General features: G+C 42.5%; 1 protein-coding gene across 1 annotated transcript in view; it reads right to left on the minus strand.

Annotated features, from left to right (window-relative positions):
- Positions 1 to 25,305, minus strand: part of FCHSD2 (FCH and double SH3 domains 2) — a 90,446-nt gene that overhangs the window by 17,648 nt on the left and 47,493 nt on the right. Inside the window, exons 8-10 of the mRNA XM_008948912.1 lie at positions 24,652 to 24,723; positions 12,375 to 12,491; positions 9,916 to 10,020 (exon numbers count right to left, since the gene is read on the minus strand). Coding sequence (XP_008947160.1) covers positions 9,916 to 10,020; positions 12,375 to 12,491; positions 24,652 to 24,723 — 294 coding nt within the window. The remainder of the gene's footprint in view (positions 1 to 9,915; positions 10,021 to 12,374; positions 12,492 to 24,651; positions 24,724 to 25,305) is intronic.

The raw sequence follows: 25,305 nt of genomic DNA on the forward strand, positions 1-25,305 counted from the left end.
AAAGTATTTACAGTAGTAGGTCAGGCCTGCACTTGAAAGATATATGATGCTGTTTACAAGCATACATATATATACTTTTATGTAAATAATTATACTGGTGGACCAGGGCTAACAGCTTCCTACTTGTATGGAAAAAAACCTCAACAAAACAGACAGCAGTTTAACTTTATTTGGGACAATCTTTTGAGCAGGGCCTGTTGGAACAGGACAAAGGGGAATGGGTTTAAACTCAGGGAGATTTACACTAGAGAGAACAAAGAAATGTTCTCTGTTGAGGGTTGTGAGCCCCTGGCCCAGGTTGCCCCGAGAAGTGGTCGCTGCCCCATCCCTGGAACCATTCCAGGGGAGGTTGGCCGGGGCTCTGAGCAACCTGCTCTAGTTGCAGATGTCCCTGCTCCCTGCAGGGGGGTTGGACTAGATGACTTGGAAGGTCCCTTCCAACCCAACCCATCCTGTGATTCCATGATTCCATGATATTTAAAAATATAAGAACTTTATTCAGATACCCCTCTATGTAAATGAGCTGGGGTTTGATGCTTTCATTAGGCTGGAACAAAACGTTAAGTAAGAGGGAAACAAGGGACCACCCGGAGGAAGTCCTGGTGTTTTCACCAGCACCAAGTCATGCAATCAGCTCTTCTGTGCGTGCACCCAGGCTGAAGGCAGGATCCTCCCCTTGGAAGCTGAGGTTTCTGCAAGCTGGAAGCCTGACTTCCCCAAGGAGGGTCCCACCTTCCACAAAGGATGCAACCTCAGTCCACCCAGTCTTCTCTTTCAGTTTCTGATGTGGAAAGCCAACCAGAACTCAAGGCATTGAATTGGGAAGAGACACGTTGTCCTTTCTGACAAATCACAGATTTGCATCACTCTGCAAAGCTGCACCAGATTCCAACACCCTTAACAAAGGATGCACTAGCTCCGGAAGCCTTGCTTCCTCAAAAAGATCATCTATTTCAAATTAAAACCTAAACAAGGCTTTTAGCTTTGATTTTCCCTCGTGACAAAATGGCCCCTAGCAGACACAGACACTCCTTCCCGATCAACTGACTTCCACTGACAGAAGCTCATGGACTTGAAAATATTTTTACCCAAGTAGCCACTTCCATTCAGAGCCATGAAAGTGTCTCCAGGAAGGCAGCTGAGTTTTGGAAACACAGGAATGCTGGAATCCAGCACTCGCTCTGAAATCTGGGTGCTCCCCAAATTTCATTGCTATTAAGTCTCGTTGCAGAACAAATATTTCCCTATTTAATAACGAAATTGCTATTTACAATTACTATTTAGCAATTACTATTTAATAACTATGGCCTGGGCTATCCTTACACCGATTTAAAAACCATCAGCCACCCACAAAGTTTACAAACAGTGTTCTGGGTGGTTCCTGCTTCTCTGAGCTGTTCTTTTGCTTTAGTTGATGGTTATAAGAAGATGAAAGGAAAAAAAAAATCAACCCCAAGTTTTAAAAAATATAAATATTGTTATCTATTTCTCACATACCTATCATTGCTCTACATGGAAGAAGGCATAGTTTTGTTTATTTACTGTTCCAGTCTTAATTAAGCAAAGGCTTAAGACCTACAGCTTGCACAAGATGAAGATAAACAACTGCTTTGGAAGTCATGGAAATTAAACTCAGCAAGAATACATTACAGGGCTGTTCTCTCTTCCCAGAAAGAAAAGGGCCTGTAAGAAACCAAGTTTTCATTTACAACCCACAAACACCTCGCTTACAAGTCCTTTAAACTCCTCTATAAAAGTGCTGGGGTAAAAAGCAACCACAGAAATCCAGCAAAGTTGATCTAATGTGGCCCCTTAAATATTCTGGTTTATGATTGTTCAATTAATTTTGAATGGAGTTTCTTGAAAGTAGGGTTGTTTTCTTTTCCCCAGTTTTTTCAGGGGAAAAACTAAAAAAACTAAAAAAAAAGTAACTCCATGACTGTTACTTGTAAGAAAGTGCTTCTCTCCCAGCTGTACATTCCCTGTGCGTCTTGATCTGTACTAAAAACACCCCAGCCCCTCTTTTTTTCTCTCCAAGAATTCAGAATTATTTATTTCAGGCAAAAGTTATACTTATGAGCATGTTCAGATATGACAATCAGATTAAATTAGGATTCCAAGTAGGCCTAATCCATCTTCTGTGAGGAATATTTTATTCCACTCCATTATTTCTCTAGTGGCAGGAACAAATTCATTAAGTTGGCTGGACAGTCTCACTTGGCAAATTATTTTAGCTAAGAAAAAAGCAATATGGAAAGATTTTAGCACAACATTTCGGAAAGATACTATTTTTTCTCCCATTTAGAAAAATATTTTTTTTTAAATCTAGGGATTCTTTTTTTAGTTTAAAAAAAAAGGTATGGAAATGAAACAATTCTCTTAATGAAAAAACCCATATCCTTTAAATTTTGGGCCACTGGAATTATTTGCACAGTGATAGGCAGCGTAACTGTGAGTACAGTAAAAACAAGTATTGGCATGCCACACATTTCTCCAAACCCAGCGTTAGCCCCCCCTTGCAAATCAGTTTTAAATCACAGGCCAGGGCTATTAAAGTAGGGATGATGCATGAGCAAAGAAACCATAAAGCTCAACTTACACTGCCTTGGTGATGGCAGGTGTGGAAAGTTTGCTACACCAAAACCATCCCAATTAAAAAGAAAATCCTATCCAACACAACTCACCTAAAATTTTGATCCCTGAGGTGCAAATGTGAGCTCAGCCTTGGGCACAGTCTACCAGTCACTTTAGCTGTACAGCTAAAACATGTTGTCAGCCAGGATCAAAAACCCCAAACCTAATAATTTTTGTGCACCAGCTATGGAACTAGTTAATAAATGACATTTTTCAACACAAGACTGAGTGGGCTTTTTAAAGTGGGAGAATGGGCGGGAGGTTTCTACAGCTATTAGAGCAGTTAGTTAATTTATATGCTAAATATTCTGCACGGAGTTAAATCAAAGGAGACTTGTTAGGGTGCAGCAGACGGGAAATGAAACGCTGACACAGATAACACGTCTCAGGAGTGAATGCCAAGGTTAAGAAAGCAGAAGTGAAGGTGCTAATGGAGGAGAGCCCACCTGCATAGCGCCAGCCCAACTGGCAGGCTGATGTTCCCCAAGCTCAAGCGTATAAAAACACTAGAGATGCCTGAACTGAGGAAGCAGATGGTGGGGAAGGACGTGGAGAGTAGAGAAGAGCAGGATTGAAACATTTTGTAGGGTTTAAGAAGGTGTTCCCGAGTTACTGGTAATGGGACTGAGTGGAAATTACCCAAATTCTAAAGGTAGAAAATGAAATGTATATAAAATGCATGTATGCAAACCTGTATTACACATTTCTCTGCACTCCTGGTAATGAATATCGATTATTAGTATAGTGAAAGATGTTGTATACATTTAATAGTCAAAAGATTCATAAATATTTAAGCAGAGGCTGGACTAGAGGCATCCCCAGAACCCCCAGCCTGAACGACTCTATGAAGTGACACCACATTCAAACCATGAGTTTAAAGAACTGAGCTGGATTTTGAGTATGATCCATCTTTCAAAAGAACTGAATAAAGAAAAAAAAAGCAAAAAGAAAATCTACAAACCAAGCAACTTTAATATTCTTGTGGCCCACACTAATCCCTGGTCCCTTTTCCAAAAGAGCTGAGGGACTGTCTGCTGTCTGAAGTCCTACAGCAATTACTCTTCATCTCAGTAACATTTCAAGTCATGTAGGATGTTTTCAAACTGACTTATCCATTTGTTTCCATATATAAGGATATTCAGCCTTTACAATACATGGGGATCTGCAAGATGTGGAGAAAGCAATTAGGGCTCTTCCATTGACTACATCCTTCCAGGAATCTTTAAGACTGTATTTCATCACTAGCTTTAAAACCTCTCTGTGTTTTTTTCCTGCCCCTTCAACCCATAAAACACCTTCCTCTGTTAAATTCCCACTAATGAAAAAAACCCTCCTTTATTATTATCAGGAATTTATATACCCCAGTCTTCTAAAATCTTTCTCACTGCTCTTATCAGAACAGGCAGGTTTGTCAGAAAAATATACTGTGAAATAATTAAGCAAAATCTGAGCATACTCTCCAAATTCTTGAAGCGAAAGCAAGTCTCTGAAAAAGAATTAAAAGGAAGTTTCAATTCAGGCTAAAAATTCTCAAATATAGCAGTGTAATTCTTGCAGCAGTGCAGTCAGAATGATTAAATATTTGGATGCAGCTGATAAAATACCAAGACTTGTACATCTTCCTAATACAGCTTCAGGGTGCTGATGATCTTCCTCTCAATAACGATGTCCCCATCTCTGCAGATGTCCTCACTAAACTGCTTTTCACCAAGAAGAGTTCAAAATTCCTGATCTGGGGATGTCGAGGGCATTTTTCCAGGCCAGTCCTCACTCTGCCTGGCCGGAAAGACCAGCAGCTCCTACAGACCTCCTACCAAGAAGGCATCTGTTTACTTAGCACGGCTCTCCCAAGCATATGTTTCCTGAGCAAAGCCATAAACAGCAGCAAGTGACATTTTACAAATTCAGCTTTTTTGGGCTGGGTAGCCTTATTCCACTTTGTTTATTTTAGTGAAATGTATGGAATTAGCTTTTCTCACATTGCTTATGAGCAGAGAATGACACCACTCTTCAACTGCAAGAACGAACAAATAACAACAGGCTGAAACGTAGCTACTCGAGAAGCAGTAGATTAATAGATTAGATCTTAAGAAAGAACAGGAGCACAGCCAGCAAACACAACTGTTACCACAGCACAGTAATAAATATTCACAGCCAAATATAAGGGGAGTCAGAAAACAGCCCTCCATTTACAACTAGACTGGACGTATGCTTCTAAACTAATCAAACGAGGTAAACAGCACCGTAATGAGTCTTAATCAAATCTTATCTGATACGAATACTCTCCCGAGAGTTGTCGATATCCTAGTGATGAGACAAAATGCATCCCTCTATAATTAAGTGGAAATAGGATTAATTGCTGTGGAAGCCCCAAGACCTTCCTTGAGCACAGAACTGAGCACAAACGGGAAATCTCCCAACATCGTTGAGAAAAATTATGTCAGCCCTGGGACCAACTATACTGCCTGGTGAGACTTGTGCTGGGCTATCAAAGTATCAGAGTCTTTAGTTTGATAGAGACAAAATAAGATGAAAGGAAGAATTCTATTAACCCAGCCTCAGATTCCAGGATAGAGGCTGAAAGAAGTGTTATAGAAACCAAGGAAATAGCTTCATCTTTTGTTTTCCCTCCTTTCTGCAACACAGAGCAGTGGACACAATAATTTTGCTCTCCAGTAGTTTCCAGATAAGGGGACAGAGGCAGTGGAGAAACAGAAAGCACTCTGAAGGCAAATCATATCTATGCAGTTGGCTGTAAAACCTTCCTCACTGTTGTCACAAAAATGAAAGCTTTCAAATACAGAGGTTCTAGTTCAGTCACTTGAGTTGGCTGAATAAGGTAAGTAGCAAAGGAGCTACGAGAATCGTTTATTTTCTCTAATTACTGAATTTCAAACCTGTTCACCTCCTTTACAGATGATGCTTGAATTGTGCCACCTTCAACTTAAATGAGCACCCTCTGCTCTGGGTGTTTGATTTTTATCAGAATCCAGCCCTGGCACAGCAGTGGTTAAATGCTGTTTGGACAAGGATGGAGCTCCTCTGGATCTAAACTCCATGGTGGAGCGTTCACCACAGGCAATTTTAGCACTCTGCCAGTGCCAGAGGTACTATCACACATATTCCAACATTTCATTTAAAAACAAGAAAGCAAAGCAAACAAAAAACCTTTGGTGAAACAGAAACTTTTCATTTTTAAGAAGAAAATATGTTCTGACTACCAGTTACAGTCATTTGACATCATCTGCTGGGTATCAATTGTTGAGGAGCACCCCTGTCTAAGCTGTATTTTTCTTCAAACTTTAATCAAGGAGTCTGCTCCTTGAAACATCACAAAGAAAAATACCTCTCATCCCAAGGAGAAAAAGATCAAAAATAACCCACTGAGCTGTGATTGTGCCAATCTAGGGGTTTATGTTCAGGCACAGCATCTTGCACAACACAAAAAACTTCAATTTCTTCAATATAGAATCACACAATGGTTTGGGTTGGAAGGGACCTTTCAAGGTCATCCAGTCCAACCCCCCTGCAGGGAGCAGGGACATCTGCAACTAGAGCAGGTTGCTCAGAGCCCCGGCCAACCTCCCCTGGAATGGTTCCAGGGATGGGGCAGCGACCACCTCTCGGGGCAGCCTGGGCCAGGGGCTCATCACCCTCAGTGTCAAACATTTCTCCATCTAATCTGACTTTCCCCTATTTCAGTTTCAAACCATCACCCCTTGTCCTGTTATGACAGGCCCTGCTAAAAAGATTGTCCCCATCTTTCTTTCTGAACTAGAATAAAAAGGAGCTCTCCACATCCAAGACTTGACCAATCAATCCTTGCTGCAGCTGCAAGTAAAGTTGCACTGAGACCTTCCCAACAGAAGAGTTTGGGAAAATCTCCATGTTACCATCAAACCCTTTCAGATGTGGCCCCAGAAGGTATTATTCTTCCAGTTACCACTACAGCAGTATCCACAGCGTTCCACAGATGCTAAGTCCCAATATGACAAGGGCTTAATGAACTAACTAATGTTAAAGGGGGAGTGACTTTGGGCTGTTCACACAGGGTGCAAGCAGGTATGGTGTCAGGCAACCATAACCCACCAGTCCTTCAGTAAGAGCTGCAAATATCAAGCCAATAAACAGTTGTCTACACGTTTTGAATTTTTTGCCCCATTTTACATTACAAATTATGTACATCAAATTGACTTTCACAGAAAAGAAATCCTGTGTAACCTTCCTTTTTTCTGCTTTCCAAGATCTCTTTTTCTGAATGACATGGAGGTGCTGAAAAATCTTTCCTAAGCCAGGTCCTTCCAATAATGGGCCACTGACTCCTGCCAACTCTCCACACACCCTTCTTCGCCCACTTGCTGTCCTCAGAGGCACCTCCTGGAAGCACTGAGATAACTCAGGAGCCTCTTTGCTCTGCTTTGCTTTACTTACCAGCTCCTCAGCCCAACCACAGTACAGCAGGACAGGGAAAGGGCAGTTCCACAGCTCCTCAACAGCCTAAATACATGACTGTAACATTTTGCACAGACACCATTCCCCTACCCATCCATCAGTAACTGCAACTTCATCAGTTAACCTTAAACATGCAGGAATGCTGCAAATACTTTGTTTTCACATGCTGAGGAGTATAATTGCATTACAGAATGGTTTTATTCAAAGCTTGCATCAATTATTCTTCTACAGCTTGTATGTCTGCAAAAACCTCTTGTCTAATTAATGGTCCTGAAATTACTTAATATAGGAATGGGGACTAATAAAGATTGAAGCTAAAAGAAGAGGGCAGCCCTAAGTAAAAATAAAAGCGTTACTGAATTCACTTACTAGCTGCTTTTAAAAACAAAACCTACACTACAAATAAGGTATTTAACAACATACAGAAGTCACAAAATACAACGTGGTTTACACACAACACTCAGAGACAACTTTCCTGTCATTGAAATACAGCAGATGGTGAAAAGCATCCAGCCACTGAGTCTTCCTTGACCCAAGTACTTGGCATTTTCACCATTTTCTGTTGCAAAACAGAACATGTGTTATATATTAGAAAGATACAGGATGATTTAACTACAAATACTGTAAAATGAGTCTCACAGAGAAAGTTATTTGCTCCCCACCTCTCTGGAGAGCAGTTTGGTTTATAAGGGTGTGCACACGGGACTCTGCATTTGCTTCTCATCAGATTTGAGAATTACATGCTATTTTTTTCCTCCTTCATTCCTTTTATGATTCACCTTCCTGGCTGTGCACTTCTTGCCCAGTGTGTTTCCCAGTGGAGCTCTATACTTGCTCTGATTTTGGAGAAGCCTGCTGCCTTCTACAGCAGACCACGGGGCTTATTTCTGATCTCACATCTCTTTTTCCTTTCTAATATATATATAAACTTTCCACTCCTTGGCACTTTCCTTCTATCCTCAGTCATGTTCTGCGTGCCCAAGGGAAACTGCAATTTTGTCGCAAGCTCTTCTAGGTAAATCTCTTAGAAAAGTCAACCTTCTGCTGGGCAAAAGTCCTCGTGTGCTCTCCAATTTCTGCTTTGCTGCATCTGTGTAGTCACTAAGGGGTGTGTCAGCCCTGTCTCTGTGCTCTCTGCAGCACTCATACAGGACCATGGCCTAATTCTGACTGCAGATATCCTTCTTAGCCAGCACTATCACAGCCCTTACTTTCAATATTCTTCTGTTCCAGAATTTTAAAACCAAAATATATGCCTGGCAATTTTTCTCTCCACCACCTCCTCCCCAAAACCACAGATTGGTTTGGGTTGAAGGGACCTTTCAAGGTCATCCAGTCCAACCCCTCTGCAGGGAGCAGGGACATCTGCAACCAGAGCAGGTTGCTCAGAGCCCCGGCCAGCCTCCCCTGGAATGGTTCCGGGGATGGGGCAGCGACCACCTCTCGGGGAAACCTGGGCCAGGGGCTAGCCACCTTTGGTATAGTTTTTTCCTTCTCTCTAGCCTAAATCTCCCTCTTTGAATTTAAACCCACGCCCCTTTGTCCTGTTGCAACAGGTCCTGCTCAAAAGGTTTCCCCCATCTTCCTTATAGTCCCCCTTTGACATTTTATCCCTTTCCTCAGTTTCCACTGATTTATTGGATTCTGTTAATTACACATTTCTTACAGACTTGCAAACACTGAAGTTCCAGACTGACTTCATTTGTACCTTTTTTATTTTTATGTGAGAACCTTCTCCTCTGCAACTTCTTAACCTGATTTGATTTCTTTCTGCTGCTGCTTTTATCTTTCATTCTCATGCTCTCTGTCCCTGCATATTTAATCATTAACTCTACAGACACTGAAGTACTTGGGAGAACAGTCTGCTTGGAACAGTTTAGTCAAAATAAAAGGCTAGTGCATTTTAAAACACTTTCTGTTGAGAGAGCATAGTCTGGATTTGTTTTAAAAAGCCTAACATTTATCACACCAGGAGGAGGAATATTTTTACTCTCTATTTTCTAACCTCTTGAACTGTGAATCACATCCCTAATTACATCAGGTACTCCGAATACCTTGTGGTATGAGAAGCACTTAACTGAAACAATTACATTTGCTCTGCAGTTTTAATTAAACAATCCAGTCAGCCGAGAACTAACAGATTAGTTCCTGTTGCTTGCAGGAAGTTTTTTGAATCACTGGCCACAAAACCAGTTAACTTTTACCAGCCCAACCCTGGCAGTCAATTATGAAGCTGGTTTATCTTTTCCTGAGTCTTTCTTAACCCAGAACAGGTCCCATAAAGCTCTGCAACCTTTCCAGAAGTACCTCAGAGTAAAAGGAGAAAGAGATACAAAGATTATTTCAGATGCTTTCCAAACAATATTACAAATTAATATCTATATCAAAAGCCATAGAACAGAAGGCACATCAGCGTGTGGCAGTCCCTTTTAGAAGCCAAAAAGCATGAGCACAGGGACATGATCACCATTTTCTGGTATTAATTCCTTCAAGCAGATGGAAACTAGTAAACCTAAGATTGTTTTTTCCTCTATTTAAGACAAAGCCCCTAAATGTAGACATTCTTGACCTTTGCACAGTAGTGGAAAATGCAGTCAATTTAATCACTCTTCATCAGGAGATTTTTAATACTGCTTTCCTATTCTCGAGCCTTTCATTAAGTTGATTCAGTGATTTGAGAAGTACAAAATCAAGGAAAAAAGTGACATCTTAAAATAGCCTGATTTTTTGATGCTAAATGCTTGTATTTCCATAAACAAAATTAAATTGCTGTAACATAAACCCTTCTGTGCTAAGAAGCTGAACATGCCAAAATAATTTCCTTCTTACCTCAGCCTTACGAATACTCTCTCTGGCTTCGTCTATTTTCTGCTCCAGTTCTGCTCGGGTCTGCTCAGACATCACAGGCCCGTGGCATTCCAGCTCTTCAAGTGTCTGTCAGAACAAGAAAGCACATCTCAGACACAGTGAGTGTTACAAAGCCATTTACATCCTAAATGCTCATCACAACTCAGGGAAATACATCCCTGCACCAGGATGGGGGGAGCTGACCTCCTGGAAAGCAGCTCCAAAGAGAAGGGCCTAGGAGTGCTGAGGGACAAGTTGCCCATGAGCCAGCAATGGGCCCTCGTGGCCAAGAAGGCCAATGGTCTCCTGAGCTGCATGAAGAAGAGTGTGGCCAGCAGGCTGAGGGAGGTTCTCCCCCCCACCTCCACTCTGCCCTGGTGAAGCCACCTCTGGAGTACTGGGTCCAATTCTGGGCTCCCCAGTACCAGAGAGACAAGGAGCTACTGGAGAGAGTCCAGTGGAGGCTCTGGTGGGACTAGAGCATCTCTGTGCCAGGACAGGCTGAGAGCCCTGGGGCTGCTGAGGGGCAGAAGAGAAGCCTCAGAGGGGATCTGATCAATGCTGAGCAAGAGCTAAAGGGCCCCAGGGGGCAAGAGGCTGGGGCCAGACTCCTGTCAGTGGGGCCCAGTGACAGGACAAGGGGCAGCGGGGCCAAACTGGAACCCAGGAGGGTCCGTCTGAGCAGGAGGAGAAACTTCTTTGGTGTGAGGGTGGCCGAGCCTGGAGCAGGCTGCCCAGAGAGGCTGTGGAGTCTCCTGCTCTGGATGTGATCCTGGGCACCCTGCTGTGGGTGAGCTGCTGGAGCAGGGGGGTTGAATGAGATGATCCACAGAGGTCCCTTCCAACCCCCACCATTCTTTGAAATCATTGTTGGATTAGATGCTGGGTTGACCAACAATAGCCCACTCCAGAAAAAAAGATGATGACCAAGGCCAAACACCATTTAAAAGCACGGTGTTTCACACAAAAATTCCACTTAGGGGAACTCTTTTACATCTGCACAAAACCATGACACTGTGGTGTAAATCCACTCATCTACATGTTGATGATGACGTATTTCAAATGGATATGTTGCTCCACATTTATGTCAGGATGAAAGAGGGCATCTTAAACATGGAGAGTGAAGTTGCCATTTGTAGCCCTATGCAGGGGAAGTCAAGACAGGTTTCCTCCCTTTGCAGGAATATTGTGTCCAGAGGGGAATTTGGTGAATTATGGAAGACACGATGGAGTTCCTCAGGTTCATCTACATGTATGTTGACTGTACAGAGTGACATGAAAAACAGCAAAAGCCACATGAGTGCACAAATTGACCCCAGTTATCTGTAAATCTGTGCCTGGTCCAGTGACTCTCTGTGCATTTTGTGTTAAAAAGTCTTCAGAGAAAGAACAGAAGAAACATCAGGTGCTAGGACCATAATTCAGGATGCCCCCTCCTTCCTCTGAGGAGAGTTTTTCCCATCATATTTCGATTACAGACTCTGCCTGATGCTACACTTCTGGGATTTTTTCTGTAGAGTGACCCAGGTTCAGCAGAGGACAGGTAAGATGATAAACACCTACGCTGATCTTGCTTTTTGCTTGATGCCTTCTCCTGGGTAGTTTGAGGAATGGCTCAGATCTCTAAAGTGGAACAAGAAGCCAGGTCCTCCACTTCCTATTATACAGTATTATAGATATTGTAGTATAGACTCATCACCTTCAATTGAATTCAGTCTACGCAAGCTAGGCTTGACCTGAGCATGTGAAACAGATGGTTTTAGGCAGAAATCAGCACAAGAAGTCAGCTTGGGCCCCAACACTCTCTCTAAATAAGTGCATGAGAGTCTTGCTATATATGTTTAAGGAACTTGGTGACCCAAAGGCAGCATTTCTACTGGCTGACTGTATTGTCTCTCCAAGGCAGCCTCAGTGAAGCCCCAGTTAGGACATCCAAACACAGCCTTAGGTTCTTAGGCCAAGTATGGAGAAATAAATGTATCAATACACATTTAATTTTGTGTCTTACATTAGATGTAAGCGTGCATTACTCCTGGATTTTCCTAGTGTTGAAAAGACTTTTAATACCCAACTCAACAGATTTTTTTCTACAGGAACATACACATCATGTAGTGGAGATAAGGGAATTCCTGAAACTAGTTTGGACAGAAGGATGCTGTGAAAAATAGAGGCAAGTCTGCAAGTTATTTGCAGTAGAGGTAGAAGCTGTAACTTCAGATTTATATGGAGATAACAAAACCTACTCATGAACCAAAACGTTTGAGGGGCTGCTGACCTGGCAGCTTGAGTGTATCACATTGAGAAGGACTAGGATGAAAATGGCAGGTTGCCAGGGGAGATAACAGGAGAAAAATAATTCCTCAGTGCTAGCAGCAGCTCCTCTTTCATGCAGTAGGGAGCTGCAAGTAATCAAATCTGTGAAGCAGCGCGTTCCAACGCACCCGCTGGCTGTGGACGATGGTTTTGTGCTCGCGGGCCACGCGGGTGGCCCACTTGCGAGCCTCCTTGTTCAGGCTGTGCTCCTCAGTCGTGCCGGTTTCCGACTCCAGCTGCCGACTCTGGAACACAAAACAAGAGAAGAACGAGTCATGACACAGACCTGGGGCTACCACTGGAGACGTGATGATATTAAGGTACAGGGGAACTTTACACTAAATTTATCAGCCTGGGATCTTGCTCCATACAAAACAAGAGAGATTTAACAAAACCAGTTTTCTTCCTTATGACCTCTGTGACGGTACCACGTTGTGGAAAGCCAACTACGAAAGCAAAGCAGAGTTCACACAAGAATTCACAACTCAATTGCCTCAGGAAAATCAGAGTGCCACTGAATACCAAACAGAGTCACGATGACTGACACTGAAATACTGTTTCACCCACACACGGTACCAAAGAGATGAAGAATAGCCAACCAAGGAAGCCACCAAAGCTCTGAAGTAAACATGCATTAGAGGAACCAAAGATGAAAGGTTAAATGGGACCCAATGGGCCATTTAGGCTCATTCTTTGTGATTGAATCATAAACATAGAATCCCACTATAGCAGGGGCTGGAAGGGACCTCTGGAGATCACCTTGTCCAAGCCCCCTGCTCCAGCAGGTCACTCAGAGCAAGTTGCACAGGATCACGTCCAGGTGGGTTTGGCATCTCTCCAGAGAAGTAGACTCTAAAACCTCTCTGGGCAGCTGTTCCAGTGTTCTATCACCTTCAGAGTAAATGCTGACATCAAATATTTTAAAACAGGAACATTAAAGATCATCTAGTTCCAACCCCCCTGCCACAGGTGTGGGACACCTCCCAGTAGACCAGGTTGCCCAAAGCCCCATCCAACCTGGTCTTGAACACTTTCAGTGATGGAGCATCCACAGCTTCCCTGGGCAACCTGAGTCAGTGTTTCAGAGTAAAGAACTTATTCCTTACATCTAATCTAAATCTTCCCTCTTAAAATTTGAAGCCATTACACCTTGTCCTATCACAAGCACTTGTAAAAAGTCCCTCCTCAGCTTTCTGACAGGCCCCTGGAAGTCCTGTCAGGCCCCCAGAAGGTCTCTCCAGCTGGAGCCTTCTCCTCTGCAGGCTGCCCAAGCCCAACTCTCTCCTGCTGGGCTCCCAGCAGAGGGGTTCCCCCCTCGGGTCACTGCTGGGGCTCCTCTGGCCCCGCTCCAGCAGGTCCCTGTCTCTGCTGTGCTGAGGACTCCAGAGCTGCCCCAGCACTGCAGGGGGGTCTCCCCAGAGCGGGGCAGAGGGGCGGGATCCCCTCCCTGCCCTGCTGCCCACCGGGCTGGGGGTGCAGCCCAGGATATGATTGGGGCTTTCCAGGCTGCACTTGCACATTGGTGGCTCGCACTGAGCTTCTCATCAACAAGCACCAAGTGCTCCTTCTCAGGACTGCTCTCAAATCATTCCCACTCTTTCTATAATTTCCACAAGTGCATTTACACAAATATCTTTGTGGTGAGGATGTGAATCAGTCTCCATCTTTCCACTACAGCAGGTTTCCTAATCTTGCTTCTATATTTGTGGGTATTTTATACATTTACTGCAGCTATACTGCATAAGGATTTTGATTAATAATGATTCTGGAGAGAGTCCAGTGCAGGGCCACAAAGATGATGAAGAGACTGGAGCATCTCTCCTACGAGGAGAGGCAGAAAGCTGGGACTGTTCAGCCTGGAGAAGGCTCAGGAGGATCTGATCAATGTACATGAAGGGAAGGTACAAAGAATTCAGAGCCAGGATGTTCTCAGTGATAGGACCAGAGGTGCAGGAGGTTCCCTCTGAACATCGGGAAACACTTTTTCATTGGATAAGTGACTGAGTACTGGCACAGGTTGTCCAGAGAGGTGATGGAGTCTCCATCCTTGCAGACACTCAAAAGCCACCTGGGCGACTGGGCCAGATGACATGTTGCTCAGCCTGGAGGACAGAAGACTCCAGGGAACCTTATTGTGGCTTTTCAGTACTTCAAGGGGGTTTTAATACTTACTTATATATAAAATACATGTATTTATATAGCTATAGAATATTTATGTTGATATATAAGTAAGTATTATAACACTTATACTTTCTGTAAAGAAGAAGGCGACAATCTTTTGAGCAGGGCCTGTTGAAACAGATCAAGGGGGGATGGTTTGAAACTGAAATAGGGGATATTATATAGAAGGAAGAAATGTTTGATGCTGAGGGTGCTGAGCCCCTGGCCCAGGTTGCCCCAAGAGGTGGTCGCTGCCCCATCCCTGGAACCATTCCAGGGGAGGTTGGCCGGGGCTCTGAGCAACCTGCTCTAGTTGCAGATGTCCCTGCTCCCTGCAGGGGGGTTGGACTCAATGACCTTGAAAGGTCCCTCCCAACCCAAACCATTTTGTGATTCTATGATCTCCAGAAGTCCCTTTCAACCTCAGTCTGTGAGGGTTTTTTTTTTTGTTTGTTTTTTTTTTTTTGGGTTTTTTTTTTTTTTTTTTTTTTTTTTTTTTTTTTTTTTTCCCCCTTCACCAGTCTCATACTTTTCCCACCAGTAAAATTAACTTTTAGAAGACATTATATTGACTCCATCTTCCCAGGGTGGGCTCCTGGCACAACAAAACTCGTTCTTACAACACACATTTCAGTGTTTTCTCCACTTGAAGTGAAACAACATTCCAAAGGGGATCCTCAAGAACAATTCCTTTTCCTGGAGAACTTGGCTGACCCAAGCACAGCTCCCCACTGAGAGTCACTACAGCCCAGAGACACCCTGCATTCTTTATTATTACACGACAAATTATAAAAAGGGTCAGATACAATCTTGCCCAACCTTTGAGATTAAAGAAAAAAAATCCCCTTATAAGTTATCACTCAAGAAGAGAGATTGTGCTTGGTGCTGTTCAAAACAAACAGCCACTGTGTACGCACAAGTGAAAGAAATGATTGTTTCATGAATCTTTCACTCTCTGTGGTTCAAAAGACAGGATTTTGCTTCATCAGGTGCAGTTTGAAATTCGAGATGATCCCACAGGATGAAAAGAAAAAAAAAACATCTTTAGGAAGGAGAAATTCAAGGTGAGCCAGCAGGAAAAGTGTAAGAGAGCAGGAAGACAAGGAATTATTTCCAGGCTAGGTGAGAAGACTCCAGCTGAGGCAGGAGAAGAGATGGTGTTAGCAGGTATTTTAGCAGGCAGAGTGGCACCATTTGTGTCAAGGGCAGAAGATAATTTTAATACCAGCATTTGGTACAGACTGGAGTAAAAGCAAGACTGGGAAGCAACCCCAAATGATACTGAAAGCAATGTTTTTATGCCTTTAGATTACACTGTCCTCATGGGAGAGGCAATAATACTAACTTCTGCCAACATCCTATCAGAGGATTTAATTGAAAATGAGGCAAAAATGGGTTTGGCTTGTTATTTTGTTCAGCTAAGCTTCTTTTCATCAAAATTGAATCTGGCCTTTATTCTTGTTCATCCTCTTATTACAAGAGAGCTTAGGGTAGTGGCTTCAAGGGGTTGTGAAAGATGATTTCCAGTGGTAGAGGCAAGCAAGGGAGAGGAAGACATCACCTACACACACACACATACTCCCACCATGGGGCTCTGAAACACAGGTAATGCTTCAGGCAACTACTTGGCAACTTTCTGCCTTTCTTTCAAGAAGCTGTAATTCAACACATCATCCTCATCATCACTGAATCATCACTGAATGGTTTGGGTTGGAAGGAACCTTAAAGATCATCTAGTTCCAACTCCTCTGCCATGGGCAGGGACATCTCCCACTAGAGCAGGTTGCTCAAAGTCCCACTCAACCTGGCCTTGAACAATTCCAGGGATAAGGCACCCACAACTTCCCTGGTCAACTTGTGTCAGTGTGTCACCACCCTCAAGAGTGGAGGACTTCTTCCTCATATCTAATCTACATCTACCTTCTTTCAGTTTGAAACCACTGCCCCTTGTCCTATCACTACCCTCCCTGATACACAGTCCCTCCTCAGCTTTCCTGTAGGCTTGCAGTGCTTCAACTTGTCTCTACAGAATTCCTTAAGACATCAAAAGAGGGGCAGAGGGGAGGGAGCATAGAATCACAGAATCTTTGGGGTTAAAAGAGACCTTTCAAGGTCATCCAGTCCAACCCCCCTGCAGGGAGCAGGGACATCTGCAACTAGAGCAGGTTGCTCAGAGCCCTGGCCAACCTCCCCTGGAATGGTTCCAGGGATGGGGTAGGGACCACCTCTTGGGGCAACCTGGGCCAGCATCTCACAACTCCCATTTGAAAAAATATCCTCCTTCTCTCCATTCTAATCCTACCCTCTTTTAGATTAAAATCTGATTAGTTTTTAGCTTAAAGCATCTCTGTGTTGCTCATAGTGACCAAAAAAAGCAACCCAAGTGACTTTTACAATCCAGGATAAGATTTCAGGATATTTTATCTCAAAGTCAGAAACAAACATCTCCATGAAGTTCATCCACTGGAGTGGGATGGAGCCACAAAGCTCCTGTTAATGATGTTTTCAAAGGAAAAGGAATCATCAGGTAAGATGTAGAGCAGCTCAGAAGAGGGGAGGTAAGTTTTAAGCCTGGGGCATGAACAGGTAGGAAGGAAAAGCAAAGAATTTTGATTAATTTAATACTACCAAGCAAACAACCACCAGATATAGCTGTCTTCATCCATCCTCTCCATTTAAATATTGTTGGCTTTTGGTTGCTTTTATTGATGTGGCTTTATAGGCTCATGGTTCTTCCTTACTGTTGGATCTCTTTCATTACCCATGTTAAGCTACTCCACTAGGTCACTGCAAAACGTAAAGAGGACAAACACATGGATATATTCAGCTACATCCAATCCGTAATATAACATTTGACCTCAGGTTTTTCCCAACTTGTTGGAGTAAGCATTTTTGTACAGCTTCTTCCACAGCTTCCAGCTGAGTCTTAACAGCTCCAAATCTGAGTGGAATCATTTGACATTGCCTCTCCCCTATAAAACATCTCAGAACGAATTCTCAGTGTTCCCATCAGTCTTGCTCTTGCTCCTGCTCAGCATCTCATTTTCATTAAGAAAGAGCACAGGCTTCAGTCGCTTGATAACCTTCTGCATTATCCCAAGTGTGTTTTCAGTTTTTAATCTATTTATCAAAAGCAGTTGGCTAGAAAAATGAATGCAAACTTTTGTGGCTACTCCTAAGGGCATACTAAAAAAGGACTGAGCTGCTACTGGATCAGAGTGGTTATATCAGTTACTCCTAAAGCACTCTTGCATCCAAGCAGACCTCACCCTCAGTTAAAGGTCTAAAAATAAACAACATAAAAATGGGGTAATAAAAAGCGCTGGGGAGTGACCTAGAGCTGTGGTCTGTGTGGATACCAAAAATAAAGGCAAAAGCAGGAGACAAGATCTAGAAGGCACAATTTAGTCTCCCCAGGAAGAAGCTGAAAAGAGGGACTCCTAAGCTGGACAAGACCAGAGAGAGCAGTGGGAATACAGAGGCCAAATACTTGGCCAAGGAGATGGAGCAAGGAGGAAGGTTCCAAGCCCCTCAAGACCTGGAATGCTTTCTGAATAAATGGAGCTGGTAGGACACGGAGGAACTTCACCTGGCCTGTGAAAGACCGAGCTGCTGGCACTTAAGAAGGCTGTGAAGGAATGTACAAGCAGCGAGGCAGTAGCAACCTGACTGCCATGGAAGAGTATGTGCTTCAGGAGGACTTCAAGGATGACCTGAGCAGTCTGTGTCCTCAGGTAAAGACAGTCTAGAGGGGTACATCAAAACAGGGATGAAGAAAGGAGCTGAACCAGAAATTTATCTGCTAGAGACATAAAATGCAAAACTGTAGGGAAAAAGGTGGGGGAACTGAAGCAGCTGGTCCTAACCTGATTTTCTAAATCAAGAACTTGCACAAGTGTTTTCAGGACTGGAACGTGGTAGTGGTAAGATGTTCAAGGACTCAATTTAACCTCTTCGAAAAAAGAGAGAAACCAAAACCACTTACCATGGCCAAGGAATGAAGGAAGAGGCAAAAAACCTGAGCTAAACATAGCTGGGCATTCTGCAGTTCTCTCAGGGTTAGGATTACAGCAAAAGCAGTGTTTAGTGCTAAAAATTCAATCAGCAAACCAGCAGAAAAGTACTAGATGGCTCCAACAGCTACAGAGCTTAGAGGCTGGCAATGCTGTTTCTTAAATTAACAATTGCATTCTGTCTGCAGACACATGTCGCTTCTCCATTTTTATCTCCAGTGTTGTTGCAGGTGCAGAAGTTGTCTTATGACAGGGACAAACACACAGCTTCCATTCTCTTATTTACAGCTTTATCTGGATGCAAACGGCACATGCACGGCTTTCAGAGCAAAAAAGAAATTGGCTCTTGAGCCTAAAAGCTCCTTATTTTTGTAGCTGAAAACTAAAAAGGTTCGTTTCGACACAGGAAAAAAGTAGCAAACATTCATTGCATGCAGACCACCAACACAAAACACCACTGAAAATCACAGTTGTTTCTGTGAAAGGGGAAAATAAGAGGTTACGGTGCCAGTGTGGCTCAATCTTATGATCAGCACCTCTGGGGAGGAGGAAGGGATATGCAGGACAGTTTTCACACCACTCCTGGCTGAACACAGCGGTTAGGTGAAAAATCCTGAGTTAAGTTTGGTGCTTATTTTAGCCTATTAGTGTAGAGTTAATTTAATTTTAGGTTAGCTAGTGAGCTAAGACTGACTTGCATTTCAGCAACATTACAAACAGGACACCCCCAATCTTTAAAAAGAAAGGTTATTTGCATACAAGTGTTTTTTTCCACTCACAAGAATAAAAAAAGGACCTATATCCTCTATTAATAGTTATGTAAACCTAGATACATTTGTTATGATAAAGCTAAAACCAGACCAATCTCCTATTGCTGCTTTATATAATAACCACATTCTGCTTCTTAATCTAATAAATGAACATCCCACAGCGGTGAGAGCTGGGGCTGCAGAAGGATAAGGAACATCCTATCAGGCAGGGAATAAAGAACATAATTCCATTTAAATTCATCACAGATCTGAAGAGTGAAAAGAAATCCTGGGACTTCTTGACATCATCTGGGCTGAAAAATAGTCCCACCATGACTGCGTGGCTTTTACTAAAGAAATTTTCTACGGCAAAGACTTTAAATCCCAACAAATACTGACGGTATTTGTCTGACATCTGGTGTAACTCAAACTCTCTTTACTAAAAGTATCCATGAAAGGAACAGTTGTACAGCCAGATGTATGAAATAATTTATCCAGTTGGGTTTTAGGGGGTTGTTCATTTTTGATTCTGGTTCAATAATTATTTTGGTAGATCACTGATCCATTAGCTAGAAATCTCTGAAACATCTTGTGCACACAGATTGGTGCAGCAGCTGATGTCAAACTTTTTAGGATGCAGAGGCTGTAGCTCTGGTTTGTCCCATCTCTGTTTTTTTTTTTTGTTTTTTTTTTTTTTTAAGGACTAGAATCTTAAGAGTTCCCTTTTTTTGTTAGATATCCATGATTAATACAGCTTTGTTGATGCTAGTGCTTGATATTTTTGTATTGAGCACTTTTCTTATATAGTAGAGCTTAGGAGCCACTATTTTTTTTTAATTTTCATCTTATTTATTTTTAAAAGTTTTTAAGCTTCTCACTGAAATGAATTTTGAAATTAGAGTGCAGTATTTTTTCGTTCATGTACTTCCATTTTCACCCTCACAATTACGCTCATTTGCCTCAGCTACCACAGCAGCTGCATTCACATCCAGCTTTTCCAAAAATCTACGCTATTATAACTAGAAATACAGAAAAATTGCTCTCATGAAATAATCAAAGCAAAAAGAGAGGACCTCTGGAATCAACTCTGACACAGAAAAAATGATTTAGTAGATCTTTTCAAAGCAGTATAAACAAAGGTCTATGTCTTAAGTGGCCTCTTCTTTCAAGGATTACTTTGCTCTCTGGTCTCACTGTTAGAAATTATTCAGAGCTTTGCATAAAGTGAATTTCCTTCAGTTTAAAGGAAACCTTAAAAAATAAAAAAAAAACCAAAACACTGAAAATGTTTAAAAATTGTGTTTCCTGACTAAAAAACCAGAATGCTAACAGCATGCTCTCTAAATTAAAATAAAACCGATTAGCTAGTGAGCCAATCTCAGCTCATTAGCCTTAAGGTAAATCAGAAACAATGTTAAAATCCAACCTAAGGTTAGAGAACCAGAACTCTATGGCGTGGACTTTCCCTTTTCTTCAAACTACCCTTTCAATATCAACATCAAATGTGAGTTTTGTAACTCAGACTTTATGTTAACCACGACTGGGGTGGGGGGAATTAAGTAAAACCGGTTTTAGTCAGGTTGGCCACGCTCAAAACATGTTGAGTTAGTCAGGGGAAGTCCGGCTTTGCCAGGCTCCCACTTGTGCCTACCCAACTCTTAGCTGTATTCTAGTAGTGCATTCTCTGGACTTCTTAGTCTGGGCTTAATTAGGTGAGGGATTATTTTTTACTAGCAGTTTATGTTTCCCGAACTTTCTTGGTATTTAAATATTTATATCAAATAAAATCTAGTCAATAATTATAAAGCCAGAATCTGTTCTTTAGAAAACGAAGGAATTTTAAAATATTTAAACATATTGAATACTAAATAAGCTTTAAATATATTTTAAATATTTAACTAAATTCAACGCTGAAACATGTGTAAATACTTCTGCCTCTCTGCATGCACAAAAACCTACTAAAAGTAAAGTTTGACAGAACAGAGCCCTCAACTGAGTCCTGATTCCCACTTAGAGTCATTTCTATTTATTTTCAAACCTGAGCACTTGCAGAGCTGAGAAAGTCTGCCTTGCCATGAGCAAGAACAATGCCCTTTTTTAAGTATAGCTTATAAAACTTCTATATCACTCCATATAAGCTGCTCAGAAATTCAGGACTTTATTGTGTGTATTAGAGTGAAGTGAAATTCATCTTTATTTTCATAATCCATCCATAAAAGAGGTACATCCAAGAAATGAGGATTGAAACTGGAAAACTTCCCACCCATCCTACCGAGCTGTTGTTTTTCTGCAAACTACAGTGAGAAAAACAGATTTTTTTGGGGTCAAAGAAAACAACAGCATCCGTAACATGGAAGGGAAACGATAGTCATGGGCCACACGTAGAGGAAAAAACAGGAAAAAGGCCTCTAAAGTTTAGTGTCAGCTTTTTGTTGCCACTATCCCCCTGCTCCATGGATGGGGTTTTTCTCGTCTGGCTCATTTTCTCACATGATAAAACACTGTTGAAGGAAAAAGAATCTTTTCCAAACAGGAAAGAGAGAAAAGCTGGCTAATTTCCTTCGCATTTTGGCCCGTTCTTATGGCCAGGGCTTATCTGTGAAGCATGGGGACAGTATGTTTGCAAGGCAACAGATTTCTGTGGACTTCATAAATACCCTTTGCCTCGTGGGAGGATGTTTCATGATTAAACTGTCACTACCCTGAATATAGCAACAGCCTCCCAGTAAAGTCAGCATGTGCTGACTGGTGTTTCTTGTGAGGCTGAAGGTATTTCAAAAGACTCTTTTATTTTCTTCTTTTATTTTTTATTGTTCATAAAGGTCCAGTCTGTTTTGTGAATTCATTTATTGGAAGGATTAAGGCTGGTTGGGAATTTATCAATGATTTCTTACTGGGTCCTCTTAAACCATCTCCTTAAGGGAAAACAGTCTGTTATTAAAAAAAAATAAACTAGAAACTTACTTTAAAATATGAATTTGTCAGTTGAAAATAACTGAGACACTAAATAATTTAGTAACATGAACAAATGTTTAAAGTTAAGCTCAAAACAATTGTTTAGATAATGGAAAATAGATGATTGATGTAAAATATTTTGCAGTGTTTCTCTGTGGAGAAAAGCCAGTGTTAGTGTGATGTTAGGAAAACAAAAATCCTGAAAACTGATGGAAAACCATTTCTCATAACTACCTTTCTTAGGCAGAGTCTCTTTTGGAGGCTCTGACTCTGCATGTTGAGGGTATTTTGACAGCAAATTGAGCTGTGTGTTCTGCCCCTGCCTAAGGACTGCACGCAAATCCATTCTGCAACAGTCTTTGGCAACAGCTCTCCCCTCAAACACAAACTTTGGAGATGGACCTTGTAAAACCAGAATTTACAGAAGCATTCCGAGTTTTCCATGTAGGTGAGTTCCAGATCTATGTTTATAACATTCTTCTTGCCTACAACACTCAAAATTTCATTCCAGTAATACTTAAAACGCTCCAAAGTTCGACCCCAGTCACCGTGGGTCAGGTATTTAGTTTGAAGAGAGGCCATAAGTTGTTCTTGGAAAAGGTTAAGATTAAACATTTCACTAAATGTATTAGTCACTCTACTTAGGTTTCTTTCCGTGTTAAGTTCTCAGTGTGAAAATTATCATGCACAGCCCACAAAGACTCAAAGCCAACAAAAAGAATATGTGGCTAAAGAATGCTTGATAATTGTTCCTCAATTAAATGCTGTTTGATTAATTAGAAAATATATCATTGCTAACAAACTCAAGAGCCTGAGCAAATGCCTTCGTTCTTTTGTACTTGCTGATTAGGAATGGTGAACATGTAACCTGCAATTGCCTAGGTAGGATCCTGTTGGTGGAGCATAACTGCACGCACGGGTCATAAAGAAGCCTGGATAATTTATTTATTTCTGTGAAAACTGGTTACAGCACAGGAGCTGGAAGCTCCAAAAAATGCAGTACAATGAATAAGTGCAGTAATTTTACAGCCCAAATAGGTTAGGCAAGTAGTCACTGCTTCTGGGGGACAGGGACAGCTTCAGGTCAGTCACAAGTGGTGTCCCCAGGGCTCGATACTGGGGACTATTTTCTTTCATATCTTTATCAATGACTGGACAAGAGCACTGAGGCACCCTCAGTGAGTTTGCAGATGACACCGAATTGGGCGGGTGTCTTGATCTGCTGGAGGGTCAAAGGCTCTACAGAGGGGTCTGCCCAGGCTGGATCCATGGGCTGAGGCTAAGGGGATGAGGTTCAACAAGGCCAAGGGTTGGGTCCTGCCCTTGGGTCATAACAACACCACCCAGTGCTCCAGGCTAGGGGAAGAGTGGCTGGAAAGTGCCCAGCAGGAAAGGACCGGGGGTGTTTGGGTGACAGCTGGCTGGAGAGGAGCCAGTGTGTGTCCAGGTGGCCAAGAAGGCCACCAGCATCCTGGCCTGGGTCAGCACTAGTGTGGCCAGCATGATTAGGGCAGGGATCATCCCACTGCACTGGGCACTGGGGAAGCTGCACCTCAAATCCTGGGGTCAGTTCTGGGCCTGATCAAAGCTGGGGGTGTAGAGGTTGGAGCAAAGGAGGCTCAGGGGAGACCTTCTGGCTCTCCACAGCTCCCTGGCAGGAGGTTGGAGCCAGGTGGGGGTCGGGCTCTTTACTCAAGGAACAAGTGACAGGACAAGAGGAAAGAGTCTCAAGTTGTGCCAGGGGAGGCTGAGGTTGGCCCTGAGGAACAATTTGTTGCCCGGGAGGGTTGTGGAGGCCTGTGCAAGGCTGCCCAGGGCAGTGGTGGAGTCCCCATCCCTGGAGGGGTTTCCAAGATGTGGAGATGTTGTGCTGAGGGACATGGGTCAGTGGGGACCTGGCAGTGCTGGGGGAACGGTTGGACTCAATGATCTTAATGGTCTGTTCCAACCCAAATGATTCTATGAAGAACCCACTCACTGCCTTGTCCAAAGCTCCTGAAGTTAAGCTGCACAAGCAGCACACGTGTGAACTCTCAGACCACACAAGTGCTACATCAAGGAATCTTGTCATTTTTCCTGTCAAAGAGTTTAATAATTACAGTTCTGTTGTACAAGGGGACAGCCCTCTGGAAAAAGAACAAAATTAAATTAGAAATAGGACTGCACTTCATCAGTGCCTGCTAATATCCTCCAGTTACACGAGCTTCCCCATTCACACTGGAGCAGTAGCCAATTACACACAGCACTATCTTGAGCTGTGAAATTTTAATTCATGCCCCCAAAAGATTCGAATATCAATTACAAATGCTGTGCAAGTGCAAAAGAGAAGTGTGAAGCTGATCCCCACAGTGAAATTGCTTCTTTCTTCTTTAACTTAAATTTCATTGTGAAAGAAGCTCTTTTTTTTTAATTACATACCTATTATGCATTCTGTTGCCACCTCTACATATAAACTCAGCATCCCGAGCCACATGCACAACAGATAAGGACACAAACACCAAAGGCTGACCCCAAATACTCCCATGTACCTCTGCTATAGTCATTCTCATAGCACTGACCGGCGAGGGCTCAATATCCACCAGCTGAACTGCATGAAAACTCTGGATGTGGAAGTTGCCCAGGGATGAAAACACACAGCAGCAAAGGTTAGAAAGGCAGGCAAAGGCAGTTAGATTCTGCTCGCTCTATCAAGAACAACCTAAAACTTTATGGGAAGAACCAACTCGATGCAACGGAGCTGGAAGGAAAATCAGAATCACAGTTTGTTAAAATGGAAAGACAAAGGGAAGTGTGTTATAGGTGTTAGTGCCTCTGGAAAAATCACTCTTACAGATCTATTAACAGGGCTCTGGAATTTAACCACCTGAACTGCAGATCGAGACAGTTCTGCCCCAGTCCATTTGCTTATGAACTCAAGTGATAACAAGCTGCACATGTTTTAAAGATCTAGACTTATTCAAAACTGTTATTTCTTAAAATAACATTAGTAATTTTGGTAGAACATCAACAATCCACTTGTGTTAAAGTGCTGTTTGGAAATGCATGAGCGTACCACGATTTACTCCATTTTAATGTTATTAATCATTTCTTTGGAAGCAGCACATACACCAAACTAATTATTTTTAGAGATTATTTGGGCATGCAATGTTTTAACAGCATTCTTCCTAAATCAATAACTTCTT

The sequence above is a fragment of the Merops nubicus genome, unplaced genomic scaffold (genome assembly GCF_000691845.1).
Source record: "Merops nubicus isolate BGI_N331 unplaced genomic scaffold, ASM69184v1 scaffold2901, whole genome shotgun sequence".
In the NCBI taxonomy this organism is placed as follows: Eukaryota; Metazoa; Chordata; class Aves; order Coraciiformes; family Meropidae; genus Merops; species Merops nubicus.